The sequence below is a fragment of the Geospiza fortis genome, unplaced genomic scaffold, assembly GCF_000277835.1.
Source record: "Geospiza fortis unplaced genomic scaffold, GeoFor_1.0 scaffold66, whole genome shotgun sequence".
NCBI classification, from domain to species: Eukaryota; Metazoa; Chordata; class Aves; order Passeriformes; family Thraupidae; genus Geospiza; species Geospiza fortis.
In genome coordinates, this window is record NW_005054312.1 from 3,347,946 (window position 1) to 3,369,865 (window position 21,920).

At 43.1% G+C, this 21,920-nt stretch overlaps 1 protein-coding gene across 1 annotated transcript; it reads left to right on the forward strand.

The window, feature by feature from the left end:
- Window positions 1-4,039: 4,039 nt before the first annotated feature.
- On the forward strand, window positions 4,040-19,897 carry SLC39A13 (solute carrier family 39 member 13). Its single transcript, XM_005419460.2, has 10 exons — window positions 4,040-4,193; window positions 5,372-5,671; window positions 6,110-6,223; window positions 7,842-7,960; window positions 9,218-9,361; window positions 14,492-14,581; window positions 15,120-15,170; window positions 15,406-15,538; window positions 15,655-15,754; window positions 17,213-19,897. Exons 2-10 carry the CDS (start codon window positions 5,404-5,406, stop codon window positions 17,286-17,288), a joined length of 1,095 nt encoding a protein of 364 aa, XP_005419517.1. The 5' UTR covers window positions 4,040-4,193; window positions 5,372-5,403; the 3' UTR covers window positions 17,289-19,897.
- The last annotated feature ends 2,023 nt before the right edge of the window (window positions 19,898-21,920 follow it).

Genomic DNA, 21,920 nt, shown 5'->3' on the forward strand with positions numbered 1-21,920 from the left:
GATGCCGCGGGAAGGTCTCGGCGCGGGGGCTGCCCCGCGGGACGCGCGGAGCGGGGGGGCCGGGTCTGCGCGGCCCCACTGGCACGGGGACCCCGGGCGGCAGCCAGTGTGCCGCTCCAGAAAGGTGCGGGAACAGCGCTCATTACTAATTCGTCCCGCGGCAAGCATGTCTCGCTTTGCGTCGCTCAGCGTTTCTCTAATGGAAAACTCACGCTGTGTGTCCCGTCCGCCGCGATGTGACAGACGGCGACACGAGCGGGCCCGCCGCGTCGATCGCCTGCGGTGAGAGCGGGGCCGGAGCCCGGCCCGGGCTGGGCGAGGGCAGCGGGAGCGGGAGTGGGCCGGTCTGCCCGGCCTGTGCTTCGGGCTGCACGGAGAGCGGGCTGGGAGGAGAGACGTCCCAGCTAGCCCAGGGGGAATGAAGGCCATTGCCTGGTCCTCAAACTTCCCTCTCATCCTAGGGATGAAAGGATGCAGAATGGGGAAGGAGTCGCAGTCTCCCAAACTCCGTTAGTGTTCAGTCGGTTTTAAATGTCTTCCTTGCCGTCTCGCAGGTTTGCCCCGGGTCTGTAATCTCTTCTGGTCTGCGACCCATTGTTTGTAATCCTGTGCATCCCCAGCTTTTAGCTGTGCACGCTGTCATTTGCAGAAATGTGAGTCTAGTCTGTGCAGAGTGTTTTTTTATGAGAGGGATGGGGCAAAAGGGAAGGGTCCCACCAGGGCAGTGCATTCCTTAGAGATGGGCAGTGATTCAGAGAGAAGGGAGTGCTCAGGGAGTACTGGAGACCTTTTGTGCTTCTGCCGAGGTCAGGGTTTCCAGGAGGAATTCAAAACTCTCCACGGGGCTAATGGAGGGAGGTGGCTCATGCAGAGTTTTTTTGGCTGAAAATTTTGCTTCCTCCCTGGAAAAAAAACTTTTCCATTCCATGCAGTACTCTTTTGCAACTGTAATGCCAGGCAACTGGCTTCCAGGGAAAACACTGGTATAAAAAAAGCATTTTCTTTTAATTTTTTTTCCTTTCAACAACATCTGAAATGTTATTATGTGGCAATGAGCAACTGCGCTGAGAGAAGAAATTATGTGGTCTGAGAAGGCAGAATGTTGAGGAAGAGAGTAATAGATAGAAGCATGGTCATCATGTCAATGTTTTATTTTCTCTTTTCCAGTAGGTTTTTGCCTTGGCATTTTAATTTTGTACATGTTTTCTCAGTCACTGCCTGCTCCAGAGAAGTTCAGTGGGCATTGTGAGGTAGGGGAGGCCCTGTGAGCCTCATGGATCTCCGGGCTTGGTGTGCAGCTTCCTCTGCCCCTGCTCAGGAGCATGTAAATAGCAAATTCTCATTCGCTTGTTCTTTCTGGGCTGGGAAAACCTAATGGTTATTCCAGTCCTGAGGGTGGTGCAGGAGGAGCTGAGCAGACCTGAGTCCTGAATGCTCAGACGTGTGGTGCTCTGGAGGGTGCTGCCGGTGGTCATGGTCACCAGGCTGTGAATCAGGCGCAGCTGGGAGCTGTGATCCCAGACAGAGAATTGTCAAACCTGATACATAAATGACCTGCTGGCTCTTTTTCTCCCAGAGTTGCATGCTCTTAAGTATGTGATAAACCCTACTTGAGAAAACACATCTCTAAACCTGTTTATGTCTCTGCCTTGTGACCATAGATGTCTCTGAGAGCCTGCAGTGCTGTCTCTAGAAATTTCTCAAGACATTCTCTGACTGGGTTCCTAAAACAGATGTTGTTGTCTAAAATTAAGGGTAGATACAGACTTCCTCCACCCTTTGCAACTGTTTTGACAGGGTATTATTTTCCTCTTGAGCAGTATTTTTCCTATGACTACATCTTCACTGCTTATTTTCTTCCTCTTAAATGCTTGCCATAGGGGTAACAGGTTTGGATGTTTGAATTTAGAGACTTTGCTAATGTTCTAATGAGATGGAGAAGCAAAGGGGCTGTAGAGATAAAAAGTGCTGCTTTTTTTTTTTAGCAAATAGTTATGATGTGTTAGGAATAAGGAAATGCTGGGAATATGCTCTAAAGAATTAGCTGGACACAAAGAGCAGTTCAGATATGTCCTGAACAATACACTGAGTTTCTCATAGATGTTTTATAAATATAAGGAATTTATTGTGTGAGATATAGTATAGGGTTGTTCCTGAGGCATGATGTAATGATGGTCTGGCTGTACAGGAATAAAGAAATGTTCTGCTTTTTCCTTATGTGAGTAACAGCAGAATAAAGACCTGTGGACCACAGAAAGTTGAACCAACACTAATGTGAGTTAGGGGCATCAGTTTTCTACACTTTATACCCATTTGTTTTCCACCACCATCCCCTTTTTGAGAAACCTGATCCCCTTTGTGGCTGGAAGAATGGCATGAAGCGAAGTATGCAAACCTTTTTCAGAGTCCTGGACATGACCTTTGTCCTGTGTGCTACTGCATCTCAGTCTCTGAGACCCTTTCAGGTGTCCCTTGGAGCTTTTGTGGGTCGTGAGTGTGGAGAATGAAATGCAAGAAATCGACCTGTTGAATCAATTGCAGTGTTTACTTTTCCAGATTGATTCTCAAAAGCTATGACAATGTTACAGAAGAGATTTGTGCTGCTTCCCATCATTGTTGAGCTGTGTGTATGTGTTGCTTCTTCATGGGCATGTATAGTTTTATAAATTCTGATTTATTTTTGGTGTATTCCTCACAAAGTTCTCAGTCATTTTATAGGTCTAATCCAATCATAAAAGATGAGGACATCCATCAGGCCCACTGCAGGGTTGGAAGGGGTGGAGGCCTGAAGGACTTCAAAGAAGGGATCTAATCTTTGCAATGAAATGGTATCTGCATCAGCTGTTTCTTTTTCTCAAAATTAAAATAAAAAAGCCAAAAAAACCCCAAAAAACAAACAAAAAAGAACCCAACAAAAAATAGTGCTGGAAAGTCTGCATCCTAGATAACCAGTTTCAGTATATCCCCAGTTTGGCACTATGTATATTTGTTTCTTCATCTTCAGGCTAATCTTGTTTACCATTTGGACTGATGTGGAAGAATAGTTGAGTACTTTTCCCCCTTTCTTGTGACTCTTAATGTATGCAGGCTGTTCTGTTCCTTTGGTGTTATCTTTTTAAGACTAAACACACCCAGGTCCTTTCTTTGGTTGTTTTTCCAGGTCATGCTCTCTACCCTCTAGTTTTTGTTTCTTTTCACTGCAGTGTCTCAGACTTTTGCATGTGTTTTATGAGGAAGAATATGCGGGCCTGGATGTGGTCTGTTGGCTAAAGACTCACTCACCTGTGTGACACCCACAGTGTAACTCCTACTATGTCCCGGGATGACTTTTACCCTTTTTGTAGCAACATAAGCCTGCTGGCTTGGAATTAATTTCTCAATCAGTGTGTGCTTTTTCTTTGTGGCATGTTGTAATTACTGTTCTGTCATTTGCATTCGATTTCACACCTGCTTCCCCTGCCCTTAGTGTACTGTTTTTTACTGATCCTTACTGAAATTTGATAGTAGGTTGTAGGTAAGTGTGGGGTTCCTGCAGCCAGATCAAAACACTGCAATAAGATGCCCCAAAATCCTGAGCTGGTTTGAACTTGCTGTGTTGAGGGATTTTAGTTTTTTTGTTGTAAGAGAAAAGTGATAGCTTTAGTGGTCCTTGCTCAACTAGCCAAGTCTGTGTCTTCACTGATTCCTTCTTGCATCCCTGCTCCTGATGGTCACTGTGCTTGGAGATCGGTGTTCTCCTTCAGAGAAGCTGTGAGACCCTGTCCCTTAATTTCTTTTTGATTGCTTTTGATTGCAGCTTGGCCTTCCTCCTGCAGTGTTTTTGTTCAGGGACTGAAATTGGCAAAGGGCCATGAGTTTAAAAAAGCAGTTCTTCGTGCTCGCTTGTTCTGATGCTGCTCACTGGTGGAGTCTGGTGTGAGTGTGGAGAGGTGATGCTTGGGGAAGGAGGGGGGGACAAGGGGCAACACTGCCCTTTTCATCCACAGCCTTAGATTGGCTCCAGCATCCTGAATTTCATCTTGAGAGTTTCAGGTCCCTTTCTATCTGGCTGTTACTTAATGCTTTGATATCTTTATCAATTTCTTATCTTATAGGTAACTACCAACTGATCATTTAATTTGATCAAGAGTCCTTCAGAGGATTGAAGTTACTGGTGTGTAGCTTCTCCCACCTTTTTTTTTGCTTTTATAAAGGTAGGTGAGGCATGATGCTTCTCCAGCCTTCTTGTAGCCTTCCCATACTCCTGTAAATTTTCAAAGATGGTCACTGATGCTTCAGAGATTAGACTGGTTTCTTACATGCTTTTGGGTGAATGCTGTAATTACCTCTCAAGCTGTTTTGTGAACATTTTTTAGGTCTGTCTTTTTCTAACCCACCCTTTCCTCCCATTTCCAAATTATTTTTGCTTGTCACATTTCACTTTTTCTTCTGGAGATTGAAGGAACATTTGTACTTCAGCCTTTACATCATTTGCTTTCTTTCCCTCTTTGTCGATGACTGTAATTATCTTTATTTTTCTCTTCTAACATGCCCTCTTCTTCAGTTTTCTTGTGACTGCAGAGCTCTTACTAACAGCTGTGCTGATTTTGACTAAGAGACCATCTAATCCAGTATCCTTCTACAAAAGGATAAAAACAGGACAAGTAGATATGGTATTTTTCAAGTACACTTCCATTCTCCCACTCCTCTCATATCAGGGAATTTCTGAGTCTAATGTGAGCTGTTTAACCCTTAACAATAAATAGATTTGTCTTTCTAGTACTTGTCCTGTCTTTAGATGAGTGCATGTAAAATTTTTCATCATTTTTGGAGAAGCGCTATCACACAAGTTACCTGCTGGTGAAGGGCCATATGTGTTTATTTTGAAGCTGACCCTCAGTGGCTCCATGTGGATGGGTGTCAGCACTTGTGTCTGATGAGATGGTGAATAATCTACCCTGTTCCCCATCTTTTCACCACTCATGAGTTTACAGACCTCTGTTATGTTGCCCGTCTTGCATCCTAATTTGTTCCATGCCAAAGAGAAGACTTACCTGGTAGCATCTCTGGTCAATACCTTTTGCTGAAGCCTTGGGATACTGAAGGGCAAGAACAAGGGTACTTGGAGTCCTTGTCCAGCCCATCTGAAGGGAAATAGTGAAAGCCTGATGCTTTCCCCAGATGTCTCAGTTTCATGCCCCATTGATAAACAGCCTCTCTGCCCTTTAGTGCTGTGTTGAAATCAAGAAGAGTTTCAGGTGTTCCTCATGGGTGTTCATACCTGTGCTAAGATACTGAAGGGAGGGTGTGGTGTGGCCAAGGCTTTTCCTCTGGGATGGTGGAACAGAGGGTTGAACATGTTTTCATGTCTTCATTCCCCTCATCTTTTCAGAGATTGGCCAGCCTGGCTGAGACCACTTAGCAATGACAAAACAAAAACTCCTGTTTGATGGGACGTTCTCCTTGTTGCTGATCGCCGCCTGTGAAGCTCAGCAGCTCCAGAGGAGTCATGTTGCTGCCAGTTCTGGTTCTGTGTGTGACAAGGAGGCAGACTCTTGGGGACACCTGTTCAGCAGCGAGCGGCTGGATGCTTGGATCTGTTCCCTCATCGGTTCCTTCATGGTGGGGCTGAGCGGGGTCTTCCCCTTGCTGGTGATCCCCCTTGAGACGGGAGCTGCGCTGTGCTCCGAAGGTGAATCTGCCAGCTGCATTGGCCTTTCTGAAGCCAAATGTCCTGGGATGTGACAGCAGCACAGTGGTGAACAGGACTTGGTCACAGAAATGTTGTTCTTTAAAATAAAAAGTCTGTTTTCCGTCCTTTAATGAATTTAGTGAACCTGTGAATTTGAAAGGGAGTCCTTTGACAAATGTATGCCCTGGATGGAGCTTGTACAAAGAGTACTGTTTTTCACCCTGCTTGGTTCAGGACCCACACACTGCTGTCCCAGCCAAGTGCCGTCAGGGCTTTTTCTTGCACTCCATTTGGTTTGTGCTCTCTCTTTTGAAAGCTTGCTTTGCAGATGCTTCCAGTTTGGGTTTCTTTGTGCAAAATCTCGGCTGGAGATGTCTTGGTTCCTAGCTGAGTAGTGATCAGTTTTTTTCTTTTTGTTTCTTCTTTTTCTTTTTTTAGCTGGGTCACAGCGTTTGAAGCAGTTGTTGAGTTTTGCAATTGGTGGACTGCTGGGAAATGTGTTTCTTCACCTGCTTCCTGAAGCCTGGGCCTACACATGCAGTGCAACAACAGGTATGAGAGCCTTATGTGCCTGGAAGCAGCTTGTGCTGGGCCTATTTTGAGTCTGCTCTGCCTTGAAAGCCCAAGACCAGCCAGTCTGGGTCGGCCCAAAAACTGGTCTCAGCTGGTATCCTTTTTCAAGTAATATATAAAAGCAAATGCCTAGGGAAGGATGTGAGAATAAAAAACCACACGTGTAATACTTCATCTTTGTATTCAGCAGTCCTCCATAGACTTTGAAATTAGAGGCTTCCTCAATTTGCCATGGTTTCTTTATGTTTAGTAACTTGGAATGGTTTTCTTGTTTATTGACTTTTCCTACCATGCCTTGGACTCCTGTAAATTTCTGTTGATTTTCCTTTGTACCTTCTGTAAGGAAAGGGAATGCTTCTTTAAGCTGATGGGAGGTTATGGTTGTGTATGTAGTCTGGTACACGAACATGTTCACCATCTTAGTTGGGGATCAGGTGCACCTTTTTTACAAATCTGTCCCTATAACAGTGTTACTCCTAGAACCTCTTTCTTGGACCCTCTGTTGGATGCTTTGATTTATGGGAGCTCATGTGTTGCAGTCTTTGCTCTATGAGAAATCATGGAACATTGTCTATAGAGCCGCAATTAAGATTGGAGGGTGGGGCAGGGGAAGAAGAAGGAAATGGAGGTGACAGAAACTTGTGTTTGCCAGCAAACTAAACACTGAGTTGGTATAGACGTTTTGGTATCAGTGTAGCTCCTTCATCCCTCAAATAGTCAGGGTTGCTGAAACCTATAATGTCTGCTTCAGCAAATTGATGTCATAGAAGGCAAGTGCTGCTGCATCCCACCTGTTGAGATACCAAGAAGTCATTTTCCTGCTGTAAATGCGAGAGAGGGAAGATGATGCCCTGGGTTTCCCGGACTTTCTTGCACCTATGTCCTGGGGTTTCAAATCTGCCAGGCCTTTAGTCCTCTTCTTCATCCTAGCAATAGCACTGTCAGCAAAACTTCCTGTACTTTTTTTCACCCTTTCTACAGTGGTTCCCAAATTACTCTGTCTTCCTGCTCAAGCTTGTTTGCTTCTGCCAGACTGTCCTGAAGTGTAAAGGTTTGCTTGACCCATGTAAATCCTGGTACAGAGTCGTTCTGTTCTTCCATTGTAATGCAGTTTCTGTTTCTGGCAGTGAGGCTGAATGGATTATTGTCTCACAAGCTTGGCTGTAATTGAAAAGAAAGTTTGTAGCTTTGGGCTTAATAACTTGCTGAGGTGTGGCAGAAAGGGGAAGGTGAGTTTCTAACTCCACTAATGGCAGAATTCATGTCAGGGCTTGCTGCTCAGTAGGTACAGCTGCTGGATTTTTGTTGATGTAATATTCACTTGCCTCTGGAGCTCAGGGAAATTCCCAGTGTTGTCAGGAAATATTCTGGGTTGAGCTGATGTGGAAAAAGGGATGGTAGCTCTCACTCTGGGGGTCTCGAGATTGTGAGATCTGTTAGATCAAGAATGGACAAGTTAAACTAATCTGTTTTGAGATGTGTTTACTCCTCCTACCTCACAGGGAGTTCTTCCACTGTCATTTATTTTTTTGTCTTGGAAATGCGTGAAAAGCTATGTATTTAATAGAGACATGAAGATTTCTCTTTTGTCCTTCAGGAGAAGGGCAGAGCTTTCAGCAGCAGAAGCTTCTGGGTCTCTGGGTGATCATTGGTTTCCTGACCTTCCTGGTGCTAGAGAAGATCTTCCTAGAGAAAGAGGAGGAGTATCCTGGTGTGGTAAGTTAGCAGCCTGAGGCAGGGGAGTGCTCTTATATTTGAAGCTCTGTACGAAATACCTCATCTGCCCTATCTGACAGTGTCAGGAAATTATCCTGTAGCTGTGAGTAAATTGTCATTGCCCTTTGGGAGTTTTTTGCCACTTCTTTGCTACTGGTCTGTAGGAGTAGATTTCATCTTCAGGCTTTTGTTTTGTGGTTTTTAACTGAGATTTCTCACTTCTGGTTGGGTTTTGTTCTTTATGTGGTAAGTGTAAAAGAGAGCTCCTGTTCTGTGGGGGCTGGGAGCTGGAGCACTCTGCAAATCAGACTTTTGCTCGAGTAGGCTTTGAGGGGTGACAGTTTGCTGATGTATGTTCCATGGACCCATTGTGACTCATTCTCTTTCTGGGTCCTCAGTCAGGACAAAGGCCAGCCCTCTTGAAGATGTTTCTTCTTGGTTATGTCCTGGACCCGGTGTTTGTTTGGGTGACTTTTTGTGGTAGAAGGAATTTGTGACTGGCCAGGTAATCCTAAGTTCAAAGGAATCACCCAGCTGCAAAGGGGAAATGTAGATGAGGTAGCAGAGGATAATTCCAGGACAGAGGAGAACACCTAGTCTTCAGAGATCTGCACAACTCCTAGTTGCAGCTCCTTTAGACTATTCAGTCCTTGCTGTGCCACGACTTTTGAGAGGTGAACCTGTAGGTCAGGCACTACATAAGAGCAATTAAGTGTAAACTTTGACTCAATGTGAGACTTCAATGCCCGAGAGGAACTTCATCTTCTCATTTAGAGAGAGGCTGAAATCCTAGATAAATATTTTGTTGTTTGGAAGGTGATGATCCCAGCTATAGAATAATTCTGTAGACTTAGTTGTTCTGATGCACTGGGGAGAGCAAGACTCTTTTCCCCATCTCCTGCCCAGGTGCAGTTGTATTTCTCTGGGCAGCAGCTGCTATCAGGAGGCGCAGGCTCAGTCTCTTATCTTTCGAGTGGAACTTGACTCATGCCAAGGGACTGTGACTCCAATTCCTCCCCTTTATATTTCTCTTGAGGATTGAGAGGTGTTAGCTCTTGTTGTCTTTCAGGGCAGATGTCACAATGGTCTCTGAATCTGTCTCATTTATGGCAGTTGTTATTAAACTGGGGTGTCAAACCTGCTGAGTCACATTGTAAGGACAGAAGGATTAAGGGTGAAGGCTGGATTTCTGATCCTGATTCATGCTCATTCATCACTTAAAAAAAATCAGTGACAAGTTTGTTTCCCCTAATTTAGGACTGTGATTCCAAAGCACTGTCTGGAAAGATTCCCAATGGAAGTGGCTGCCCCCTGCCAAAGGGGTCCTCTCAATCCCAAAGAGCACGAGCTCAGTGTAATGGCTCCTCCCTCCAGTCTGGTCCAAAAAACAACAGAATCAAGGTAAGAGGCACAGAAACTCACCTTCATTTCTTAGTCAGGAATTGTCTGTGGAAAGACTGTGCTTGAGTGGGGAACTCAGCATTTGAGTTGTGCTTAATTTTACTCTGTCAAAGTGTGTCCTGGTCACAGCAGGGAAGAAATTGCCGACTTGGAGAAAATCTGCACTGCAGCTTATGTGGAAGAGGAAAAATCAATATTTTAAAGGCACAAGTGTGATGATGTGCATTTCGGCTGAATTCTGGTACCAAAATACAGAATTTCATGTTTTATTACTCTATATTTTATAGTTAATATGTCTTTATTTGCTTAATTTTTTGCACCATGATTTCTGTGTTCTCTACTGCCTGAATTGTACCGATTCTGAGTTGCACTTTTCCTTTTAAGGCGCCTTTTGGAAGTGTTTTGACACCTTTAGAAGTGTGTTGAAGCTAACCAGTGTAGAATTTAAAAGTTCCATTTCTCAGATTATCAGTTTACCTGCTGCCAAAAAGGACTTCTTGTCCACTTCTGTCTCCAAACCTGTATTTCCCATTGCTTCCTTTGCACTGGATCTCATCTGACCTCACAGTGAACCTATTCAAGGAGCTAAACAGGCAAAGAATTTGCTTGTCTACACCTACACACCCACCTCCCACCCCCTGGTCTATTTCTCTCCTACCTTAACTTCTTGAATCAGCTTGGCATGCAGACAGGCAGCCTGTAGTGCTGGGATAAGGGAGATCAGCAGGCTCATAGCACTGGAGGTGGAGGAAGAGTCCTGCACCATGGGGAAGTGGATAACCTCTACATTGGCTTTGCTTCCTGTTCCATGTTACTATCTCTGTACTGTGGAAAACCCTTTTTTGGGTGAGCATTACAAGAGAGAGAGTAAACAACCGCTTTGGTGAAGGAGGACCTGCAATTTGAGTTTGAAAGCCCATAAAAAGGTGCAAGATTGTATGAGAGTAACTATGGACAGAAAGTGTTCTTCATGAACTAGTTCAAATCTGGATATGTGGTCAGGCAGAGGCTCTTCAGTCTTTCTATTTTAAATTTGTTTTGCTGTAACTTTATAGCTCTTCCTACAGAACATGAAAGTTATGCTGAGATCACTGAGTATTTTTGACATCTGTCACATTCATGTAATTTGTACATAGCACTGTAAGGTGCCACGTGGTTGTTTCTAGAGGTGGTAGTAGTGAAGACACCAGTATTACTGGGTTATGAAACATTGTGCCCTAATTTTGGAAGGGTTTATATAAGGAACTATAGACTACTGATTTCAAGTAGAAATGAAACACAGATAGGTGATACAATTGCTCAGGGCGTGGTCCTAATATAAAAAATAATAATGTAATTAATGCTAATTGATACGATTTTATTTAAGATAAATACATTCTTATCAACCAGACATTTTTCCTGCCTCTTATTCAGGCATAAAGTTGTTTAATAAAGGTCATGACAAATGTATATAAAACACAACTTTCTCCCCCATTCTAATCAACTTTGCTAATACTAGCTGTATTAAAAATCTGTTATTCGATGTTATTAAAAGGAGCTGGTTTAATGCAGCCCCCCTCAAATCTGTTTGGGTTATTATTTTTCCAAGTTATTATTTATAAAAATAGTATATCTTCACATTTGCAGGTACTGCGCTACATAAATGGCACATTGTGACTGCATGAAGTCAGCGATAGCAGCTAAACTGAGTAACTTCATCAGAAAAAAAGTGCTGAATTTTTAACAGGTTTTGATACATGCAATTATAAGGAATAGATTAAGAAGGACCTCAGATCATATATACAAGATAGGGATAGTTTCTAATTAGTCAATGCATTGGAAAAACACATGAGGATTACAGTAGGAAATTTTCTGAACACATTCTTCCCTCATGGTGCTACAGCCAGAAGGATGGGTGAGTAGGAAATAATATGTAAGAGGAGAGGTGAGAGTTCCTCTTTCTGTATGTCAGTAGTGAAACAGCTATCTGGCTTTTTCTAGTAGTGCTGTTCCAAATATCCAAAATACTACTAATAATTTGTAAAGGAGCCCAGAAAGAGATGAAATAATATTTTAAGTTTGCAGTACATGATAAGTGGCTTTCTTTAGTTTAGCTCTGTAGTCATGGCAGATCAAGGGTGACTTAGAGTATACAAATACGCGTAGAGGAATGACTAAATTTGAATAGTTACAGCTATAGCAAACAGTAGTGGTCTAGAACTTAGAGACAACTCTCTAATTGAGGGTAGCTTGCCACTGGACCAACTTGCCTTAGAGACAGCAGATTTTTTTTGTCATTTGTGAGCTGCGAGCTGTGGTTTAAGCTGCTCTCTACAGAGTACATGATAGCCTAAGAAACAATGAAATTTGTGCACAAATTAAGTTATTTCAGTTGTGTTATATGGAAGGTTTAGGCAACCTTCTAGCTTTAAAATCCTGACACATCTGTTCAATTTTACAGATGGTTGTTGATATGCATGAATTACAAACTTAAGACTTAATGGGTGTAGTTTTAACTTTTTACCTTCTGATCTTTTAATCTGAATATTTTAATAGTCTTCCTGGTAGGGTGGAAGTTATCAAACCTACCAAGATACTCCTGCGTTGTTAGCCTGTTTCCTTAGGCAACAACATAAGCAGTCATTCCATCTGTCTGTCCATCTGTTCTGCCCTTCATTTTCAATAACTTTTGAACCCATAATTAATTTTCCTTGTGTTCAGGAGAGGTCAGGAATCTTGAGGGTGATCAGACTTCTGCAAGTTCCATAAAAATCAGTGTGACAGTAGAGGGGGAAGGCAAAGGGATGCCCTGTTGAAAGCTGCAGCTGGAACTGGGGTGCCATGGCTGCAGCTGGGCATAGGACTGCCACACCATGTGTGCTGGGCAGGGCATGTGCAGGAAACTGGTGGTGCTGGGAGTGAGCAGAACAGGTACTCATGAAGGAAGGGGTGAAATTCATAGCATGACAAAATTCTGTTCACTCAGAAACCCCTGTTTTTCAGCAAACAAAAAGGGAAAAATACTATTTAAATTAACAAAGTTACCCTTCAGGACTTGATTTTTAGTAAGTTGTAGTGAGTTGACTGTTGTCCACATATATATATTAGAACTTCTGCTTTTTAGCTGCTGCTAGAATTTGTCCTAGCTGGAAAATGGCAGATGGGAGGTTTCCTTTGCATGCAGACATAGATCAGTTCTGTCCCTCGTTGCAGCTTTACTCCCTCAACAGGTAAAAACATTGTGTACACTACTTTTGCCTTGCGTATTCTTTCTTTCTCCCTGTGATACATGGGGTCCTGGTTGATTTGTGGAAGTATGTTTTATTACACAGTGACATTAATTCTGAAGCATGAATATAAACACTTCATCTGGCTGTGCTCTTTATGAGCAACGAGAACATCCTATTAGGGATTTGCAGAATGTAAATGTCAGAGGCTCATAACTGTCAAATCAACCCAATTTATTTCTGAGCACTCCAGAGCTTTGCTTCTTTCAGTGACAGCTTTTGCCCAAGCCACTGACAACAAAAAGTCGTAATGTTTTAATCATGAAGCCTATTTTTTCCTCTATACAGTGATATGGGAAAGCATTTTTGTGTAAAACTTCTGTGAATAATTATTATTATCCTGTGAGGAAAACGCCATCACGTAAAAAAAAAACATGAAAAGGAGAATTTTAGTCATATTTGGCTGTCTAGGAATGAGAGTATGAAGAATGAGAAGTAAAACTGTTCCATTTTTGTGTCTGCCTGCATGCATTTATTTGGGTTTCCTTTCTTATAAAAACATGCAGGGATCTTTCTTCCATTCATTGTGGAGATGTTACTTAGCTTATTACTTAAAAATGGGGTGGGCTTTGCTTAATTCTTAGTTTTTGCATTTAATCATGAGTGCACTTAAAAAAATTTAGAGGCTATAACAGTGCCCCAAGATGGTGCAGTAAAAATGCCCTGCAGAGAGGTGGTGCTTTGGAGAGAGAGATTTGACAGAAAGCTCCTGAGTTGTGGCATACAAATGACAGCAAGATGCCCCAAGCAGAGCTGATAGAAACAGGGAAGAGCACAAGACCAAAAAGAGCTAATGAAGTCCATCAGCACTTGTGGTTGTCTGGCTGAACTTTGGCATCTGATGCTGTGGTGAAGTAAGAGTTTCACAGTTTCCAGACAGTGTCTTCACTCACTGGATACTGCCCTGTATCTGGAGTTCTTGCGGTCCAGAGATGGCCTGATACATGGGCTAACTCCAGGTTTGATAATAATTTAAACAGAAGTCCCATATAGTGAAGTGCAGTATCTCAGGACCAACATGCAATAGTTTTTGTTAAATATGATGGAAAAAACCCCGAAAACCTGTGAGCTAAAGAGCTGGGGTGGTATACCCTTGTAAATTACTTTAGGTCAAATACTCAGATTTTGTCAGGAGATGACCCTAGTTAGAATGATAGGTAATTTTAACTTGGAGATGGACTTGTGAGGAAGACAGCTGCTTTATGCTTATAATTTTAAGAAATGTGTTTATATGCAAATGCTGATACATGCTATCCAGCCTTCTAGTGGGTGGTTTTTTGGTGACTGTCATCACTATCTTCTCTTTTGATTCTTTGTTAAGGGAAAGCAAACCCACAAGCACGAACTTTTTTGGTACAATGTTTGAAGATTTATTTAGTTATAGAAAGCCATTTCAGCAGCATTTGTTCTGTTGCATTGTTCTGCCAGCTTTTGAAGAGGAGATATTTAACAGTTGGATATTAAAGTACATGACTTGAAAATAAGATCAAGTCATATTTGAAGCCAGTCACCTGTGTAAATTAGTCAGTGTTACCTAAAATTGGTTCAACTTAGAATTAAATATATTCTTGCATTTTGGCTTTCTTCTTTTTCCTTTCTTTTTCTGTTTCTAGAGCTTTTCATCATTTGCATACAGTAATTATTCTAATCTCAGACAATACTTGCCTGCCCTAAAAGTTATTTTACTCTAAAACCAAAAATTACATTTAGTTTTTACTCAAGCACTGACATAGTTCAAGATTTTCAGCAGAAGCATTGTGCTCTGTCCTTTTCCATCTGATTGTGACTGCATCGCCCATGTCTAAGCTGTTTTTTGTCTTCTTACATCTCTCTCTTTATCAAGGGCTCTTCCTTCTCTTTGCAGATTAGTGGATACCTCAATCTGCTGGCCAACACCATTGATAACTTCACACACGGCCTGGCAGTAGCAGCCAGCTTCCTGGTTAGCAGAAAGGTAAAGTTTCTGTCCCCAGCTGTGTATTGAAATGGAGAGGTCTTGTCTCAAGTATGATACAACATGTAAAACAGCCAAAAAATGCAAGTTCTTTCCTATTTGCTAGAATTTTCTGAGAAAAAGCAGGCTACAGTAAAGCCCAACCCTATCCTGATCCTCTGATGCAGAGCTTCTTTGAACTGGGGACACATTAGTCATTTGTACTGGCATTAGGGGATGGATTAGCTCATCCACCCTCATCTGCTCAAAAGACAGTCCAGAAATAACATGATGAGGATGGTCACCTCAGAAACTGGGACATAGACAAGGCAGAGATGTTTATTGCATTTTTGCTTTTGTCTTCAACACTGATGATGGACTATGGTGGTCCATTACCCTGCGCTGGACCACCATGACTGTGAGAATTATAAACTCCCAGTCAGCCCTGCACTGATGTGGTATCTGCTGCTCCAGCTGGATCCCTATAACTGTATGGGACCTGAGGAGATTCATCCAAGAATACTGGAATTGTTTCCTAATCTATTTCTCTCTGCTGCAGGTTGGGTTCCTAACCACAATGGCCATTCTCCTGCATGAAATCCCACACGAGGTGAGAGGGCTTTGTATCCTGCCATTGTGAGGGGGATTACAATGTGCTTCATCTACTAAGAGGAGGTCAGGTCTGGTTAACATCTTCTTGTCTTCTTGAAGGCTGCTCCCTCTGGGGAGACTGACAACGTTGAAAACCAGGAACAGTCTTAAAGCACTGGCCTTGTTGTGAATGACCTTTGTAACTGGGAATTTAGTATTCAAGTTCATTAACTGTCAGCTCTTGGTTTTCTTAGGTTGGAGACTTTGCAATCCTTCTTCGGGCTGGCTTTGACCGCTGGAGTGCAGCCAAGATGCAGCTTTCCACAGCTCTGGGAGGAATTCTAGGAGCCTGCTTTGCAATATGTGCTCAGTCACCAAAAGGAGCAGGTAAGGTTCCCTGGGACCTCTGTAGAAATGGGAGAGGAGGCAGTGCTTTTCATCCTTCTGTGTTGTGTCCCATGGCTCTGTCTCAGTAATAGCTGAAGCTTTCTGTATTTGTGCAGGAGAAACAGTAGCCTGGATCCTCCCTTTCACTTCTGGAGGATTTCTGTACATTGCCTTGGTAAATGTTGTGCCTGATCTCCTGGAGGAAAAGAATCCTTGGTAAGTGCTCCCTCCTGTTCTTCTGCAGCAATTCATGCTGCCAGGGGGCAGGGATATCTCCCTTCCCTGTGCCTCTTCTGGAAGTGTGTGAGTGCCAGCTTTCCAAATCCTGTGGATAAGGCTGTAATCAAAATAGACTGCTTGCTATCTATTGCATTTGTGGGACTAAAAAGACCCTCTGTAAATGAGAGCTTTCACCTGGGTGAGTCCCAGAGATTGTGCTGGCACAGCATGCAGCAGGGCCGGCTAGAGCAAATTCCTGGGAAACATGTCCAGTAAGGACACCACTGCCCAGTCTGTGTTTCATCTTCCAGTACATACTGGTGTAGGGACTGTCTGAACCAGGGCCCCACAGAGGTGTATATGTCTCATAACCACATGTGAGTCTATCCTTCCGTGCTTCTCTCTCTGACCCTATCCATTAATTCATACCTCTGCAACCTCCTTTTGGTAGCAGTTTGCAGAGTTTGACTGTACTGTTAAGTGATGCTTCTTATTATTTGGTTTTTACACTCTTGTGTATTGATTTTTTTATTAGGTATCACTGTGTTGTTGTGTGAGTAGAAAAATAATAGTTTGCTTTTCTTTATCACTCAGCATTTCATAGTCTGTCATTGTATTCCACCTCAGACATCTCTCTTCTGTACTGGTATATATATTCCAATGTATTTGGGTATCCCTCGTGTATTATTATTTTTGTTTCTTGCAGTCTAATCAAGGCTGTAGCAGGTCCAATCCAGCTGTTCCAGAGTAAAGGCCCTCTCAGATCTGCTGCTAGAGCTGCTCCTGAATGTTCCCTCCTATTTTAGTTGTAATAAGACAAGTAACTTTAGTAGTTTAAATAAGATGCCTTGGTTCGCCTAGTTAATTACGACTGAAACAGTGCTCAAAAAATCAGCTCCACAGTTCTTTCTGAGGAGGTAGGAACTTTGTGGAGAAATGTTAATTTGGGTTGGTAACCTCTTGTGTTGGCAGAGGTTGTTGGCAGAATATGCAGAAGTGGGAGGTACACAGTCACTTCAATCCAACATAAACCCGAGACAGTGCTAAAAGAATGGCCAAATTTGTTGGCTTTTTTTTTTTTCTGTAACTGTAGTTGTTAGCTGGATGAGGTCCCTAAAGTGTCTGTGCACATGCTGTATAAGTGCTAGTTTCCTCGTGAGTGAAAGGCCATGAATATGTATCTGAATAGCTGCATGACTGAATCAGCTTGAATTGATTTGGAAGCCTGGAGTTGGGCTTGCAGCTGAATGGAGCAAGTCCATGCCAGTTTATAGACATATCCTTTGCTGGGGGTACTGGGAAGGTCTTCTCATCTGTGTTAGTGACTTCATACAGCTGCTGTGTTCTCCACGTGGTAAATTTGAAAAGGCAAACAAAAAATCATTGGAGAGCTTTGTGCAGCTGCCTATGGGGATTGGTTTATGGCTCCTTCTAATTTTGCTGTTTCTTTCCCAGGAATTCCCTGCAGCAAATTCTGCTCCTGTGTACGGGCATTACAGTCATGGTGCTACTTGCGCTCACAACCGAGTGACCTCTGCGCAGACCTCATGATGCCTCCCAGAGCCACCACAGTGACTCTGAGCTTTACAAAGCAATAAGGAACACTAATGTTACTTCCCACGTGTGTGCGCGCAGATCTGGCTGCTAGTATGAGAAGCGGGTGACAGAGAGGTCTGGCTGTGCAAGACTTCATTCCCTGGCTCTCCTATCCCTGTTCTGCTAAAATCCACACATGAGGGCTTCTGTTCTTTTTTTGTTTGGTTGGTTTTTATGGAGCAAAAGATACACTGGGCAGAAACGAACTGAACAACTGCTCGACTATGAGTGAATGATGTTTCATTTGGTTCATTCTGATGGAACTGCACCTCCCAGGCTCTTGCGTGAAAACAGCAGAAGTGATTCCTGTAGCTGATGAAGATAAAGGGTTTTTCCTACCACTTTAAGGGCTGGAGGCAGAACAGGCATGACAAAGCTTTAGCCAGAACCCCCTACCCATGAGAAGTTGATGGTGCTATGAGATAGAGGGGAAGAGACCCTTTCCAACTTGATCTCCAGCTGTTCATTGACACCACTTGTTCCTAAAGGTAGTATTGGCCTCAACAGTCCAGCTCTTTTGGTCTATTTTGTTTACATTGAAATTGAGCCAAAAGCTTGAGGCACTTTAGGGTAGGTCACTACAATTAAATGACTCAGCTTGGAGATTACTTGCCTCAGCCCTAACCACTCCAGTAGCCAGCACAGCCCAACTGTTTATCTGATAAATGATCAGTAAATGTTTCTTCAATTGTCAACTACCAGCTCATGTCTGAAGGGAAAGCCATGTAGCTCTTGTGACTGAGCTCCCTCTCCTCATAACCATTAGTTGAACATGCTCCTGAACCTGCTCATGAGACCTGATTCATGCACCATCTGCCCCACACCGTGTTTCAGAGCTTTCTTGAGGTGTAGCATGTTAGACCTGCCCAGCAGGCTGCAGTCCCCCTAGACTGTCATGGCAAAGGTGCTTGAACACTACAGCCTGGTCAGCAACTGATAACTCCTGGTTAGCTTTTCCTCTGTTCAGTGTAGACTCTTTAGGAGCATGCTGTAGATGGCCGCCTATTTCTGGAGTTCTTACCTCACAGTGGAGTTCATCTGTTGAGGATGAATGAATAAGAAATAATACTGACAGCTTTTAGATGGGAAGGTTGAAACTGCTGGTGAAAATATTTTTAAGTAAGGTGAGAAAGAGATTTGAAAAGGTGACAATAAGTATGCTTTAAGAGGAGTTTTCTGTTATGTGATGCCTGGGATAAAATCTTTGGCAATTTGAGACCAATAAAAACAAATAAAATTTCTAGTGCTTTCCTCCATCACAGCTCATAGGGCTCACCAGGCCATAATTCCACAGGGATGTTTTAACGCCACAGAGATGTGTACAATTACTAGATCATCCCTTCTGTAGAACTCAGCTTTGCTTAAATTTGTTTAAAAACAGGTCTAATTGAACTAACAGAGTCACTGAACACAGAACAGGTGCCACAGTGTGATTTACACCAACTTGGATCAGTCTTAAAACACCTTTTGTGAAGCAGTACAGCTCTGCACTCTGCCCAGGGCCTTACCAAGAGGACTTGTGAGGGCGATTAAGGTCAGAGCAGCAAGGCAGGTATACTGCCCACAGCAGAGGCACTACTTCCCTAAGAGATTCCTGAACTGTTGACACAGTTCTTTTTTATGACAGCTCCTGTCCTACTTTTCAGTGAGTGCTGGAGAGCTCATTCTTGCAGTTCTGTCTGCCCAGGAACTGCTGTCTGAATTTTTTTCAGCTTTCCTTTCCCTTGACTTACATTAGTAACTAGTTTCACTGCAACAAGGAGGGAGGCTTAGTGCAATTGTTTATTCCTCTTTACAAAGTTGCCTTCCTGTGCCAGCTACTCTCTCCATCATTCAATTGTCATGAGGTCTGAAGGTAGCATCTATTTCCTGCTTTCCTGGAAGGATGATTAATCCAGTTATCCTTCAGGGACTGGGGGAGTTTGCCAACACTCTGGTTCTACCTTTGAGGGTTCCTTCTGCCCAGGGACTGCAGCTAAGCAGACCCTGTAACAGGGCTCTGGAGGAAGCAGGCTTGCACAGAAAGTTGTGCCTGCTGTTCCTCAAGATGTCTTTCCCAAAATAAGGCTGGCATTTAAGTTGAGGCATTGCCAGGTGAGTGCCCATGAGTTGGCGTTGTTGCATCAGCACTGAGCCTTGCCAAGACTGAAAACCACAGTCAGGATTCTATACTCAGCGTTCAGGAATGTGAAGTGGATGACACTGAACAAAGAATTTCTGAGCTGTTTTTCTTGGCTGCTGTCACAGGCATGGATAGTCTGTGGTTCTTGGGAAGATACCCTGGTAGGAGGTAGCATGGGGTTGTGGGAGGGAGGGGTTCGGTAGATTTCTACTGCGTCAGCCTTGGGGCTGAGGGTTGAGAGCCTTGGGAGGAAATGGAGCATCACTCCACCACATTTGTCACTTTTGGAAATGCAGAGAGATTTGTATTTTCTAGCTCTATTTTTTCAGCTGCTCTTATGCATTTTCCCCCTTCATCTGTATTGGTCTGCTCTGCATGGAGACAATAGAGATGAAATAAATGATTTACCATGTTGGTTTGTATTGTTGGATTATTTTATTGTGTTGGTTTAGGCTTTTTTATAAGTTCCTACTTTCCTTTGATTTTAAAATTAAATTTAAATTTCATTTTAATTACACAGACATATCTCTGGGTTAGTCTAGAGCAGTTTGGACTCTGAGTTGATGTCAGACTTTCCCCAGACTTACACAGCTGAAAGTAAAAGTTCTTTTCCAGTTTCTTCTCTTTGCTGCCGTGGAACTGTTGTCCAGGAGCACTGTGGTAGAATTATAATTCTTGAGTGCTGCTCTGGGTTCCCTGAAAATCATCACCAAATACTTTCAGGGGAAAACTTGCATGGTAACTTTACTGTTCAGAGAGTTTTGTAATCATACCTGACTGTGATCAATTATTTTTTAAAGTCAAAAAACCTCAAGGCCTGTCTGGTTTCAGTTAACACTAAGCTGGATACTTGCCATGTCAGACAAAGGTACCATCATGAAAGGTTGTGTGTTCCAATAGCCCTGAAAGGACTAAGAGGAAGTTCTCTGTCCTTCAAAAACATGGGTTCAGAAAATGTCTTATCCCACCCTTCATTTGGAAGATTTTCAGCTATAAATGGTGCATTTATATATCTTCTTACCCAAAGTCTTCTGTAAAGAGAAGGAAAGCCACAACCCAAGAGCTGGAAGAAGATGAAAGTAGGTAGGTGATCAAGGGCATGATGTCACAGTCTGTGGATTTTGCCAGTAATCTACATTTTGGAATCTCTGTCCCTGGATTTACTACACTGTACTCTTGGGCTGTGCTGGAACTCCTGCCCTTATGACTGTGCTATGAGCCTTTCTCCCTCATCCCTTTTTCCTTCTCAAAAGTAATCAAAATTATCATGAATTAATTAGCTATCTGTTTCACAGGCTCTGGGAAGGATGGCTCTGATGCAATTTGTAGTAGCACAGAAAGGAGAACAATTAGAATTTATTTAATTCATGGGAACTTTCTAAGATGATGGTGTTGCTGAAGCCCCTGTCTTTTGAAACTCTATCCAGAGGAGCTCACATGGAGAGTAAGGTGACATAATAGGATTGCAGACTTAGGAAATGTGAGTATTTGGATCTTTCCAGGAAAGAGCTATTACAATTGAAGGATTTTTCCATGTTAGCTTAGAGCAGTGATTGTATTTGAAAATTATTTTTCATTCTTGCTGTGGAAGACTTAATTTAGCTGGTAAGTGTAAGAAAATTCTTTTGACAGCAGCCCTTTCAATTTGTCTGCCTTGAAGGCAGCAGTGTGCAGCTGCATGGATGGTAATCCCATCTGTCCAGTGCAAACTGCGGAAGAGGATCACGCAGAAATGTGGTTAGAACAAGCTTTAGCTGTGGCTGCTGCATGTTTCCACCAGGCAGAGTGCTCAGGGGAGATAAGCAGTACTCTGTGCTGGGCAGTGGTGCTGGGAGAAGGGCTGGGGAGGGTGTTTAGGTTGTGCTCAGTGTGGCCGAGAGACCAAGAAGTGTCAAAGGGAAGGTGGTGGCGGGGAGAAAGGATCAGAATCTCCTACAGTTGAGCATTTGCTCCTGGGAACAATTAAAACTACTTCTAACAAAAAACCCCCAAAGCTAAGGATTTCAAAATTGGACTTAAAATTAGTAGTTTAGGCATAGCATATCACTAGATCATTTTATCTGAAGGCCACAATTGATGAGATGATGCCCTAACAACTGGCTTTGGGGACTGACTGGTAGAGCTGCAGCTGGAGGAACAAACCCTATACAACAAGCGGGATCAGAAGGGATTTTGTGCCCCTATAAATGCTGCGTTTAACTAATGGCTTGGATTTAATCTGCTTCTCACTGCATAAAATAGATGGACATTTTTCTGGCCTTATTTTTCATTAACTGATAATGAAGGGTGGAGGAGAAGTAATAATCCAAAAGCCAACAAATGATGTTGCGGATGGTGTTTGCATTTCGTGTAGATTTGAAAAACTGCTGGCTCCCGCAGCCCCGGTCAGAAGGGCTGATCTCTGTCCTTCTGACCGGCGCAAGCCAGCGGGACGGGCGACTGCCA

Excerpts from the sequence above, each read along its gene's own strand:
- SLC39A13 (XM_005419460.2), top strand. The coding sequence starts at position 5,404 with ATGACAAAACAAAAACTCCTGTTTGATGGGACGTTCTCCTTGTTGCTG. Across the intron at positions 5,672-6,109 it reads AGCTGCGCTGTGCTCCGAAG|CTGGGTCACAGCGTTTGAAG; the intron begins GTGAATCTGCCA and ends TTCTTTTTTTAG. Across the intron at positions 6,224-7,841 it reads CACATGCAGTGCAACAACAG|GAGAAGGGCAGAGCTTTCAG; the intron begins GTATGAGAGCCT and ends TTTGTCCTTCAG.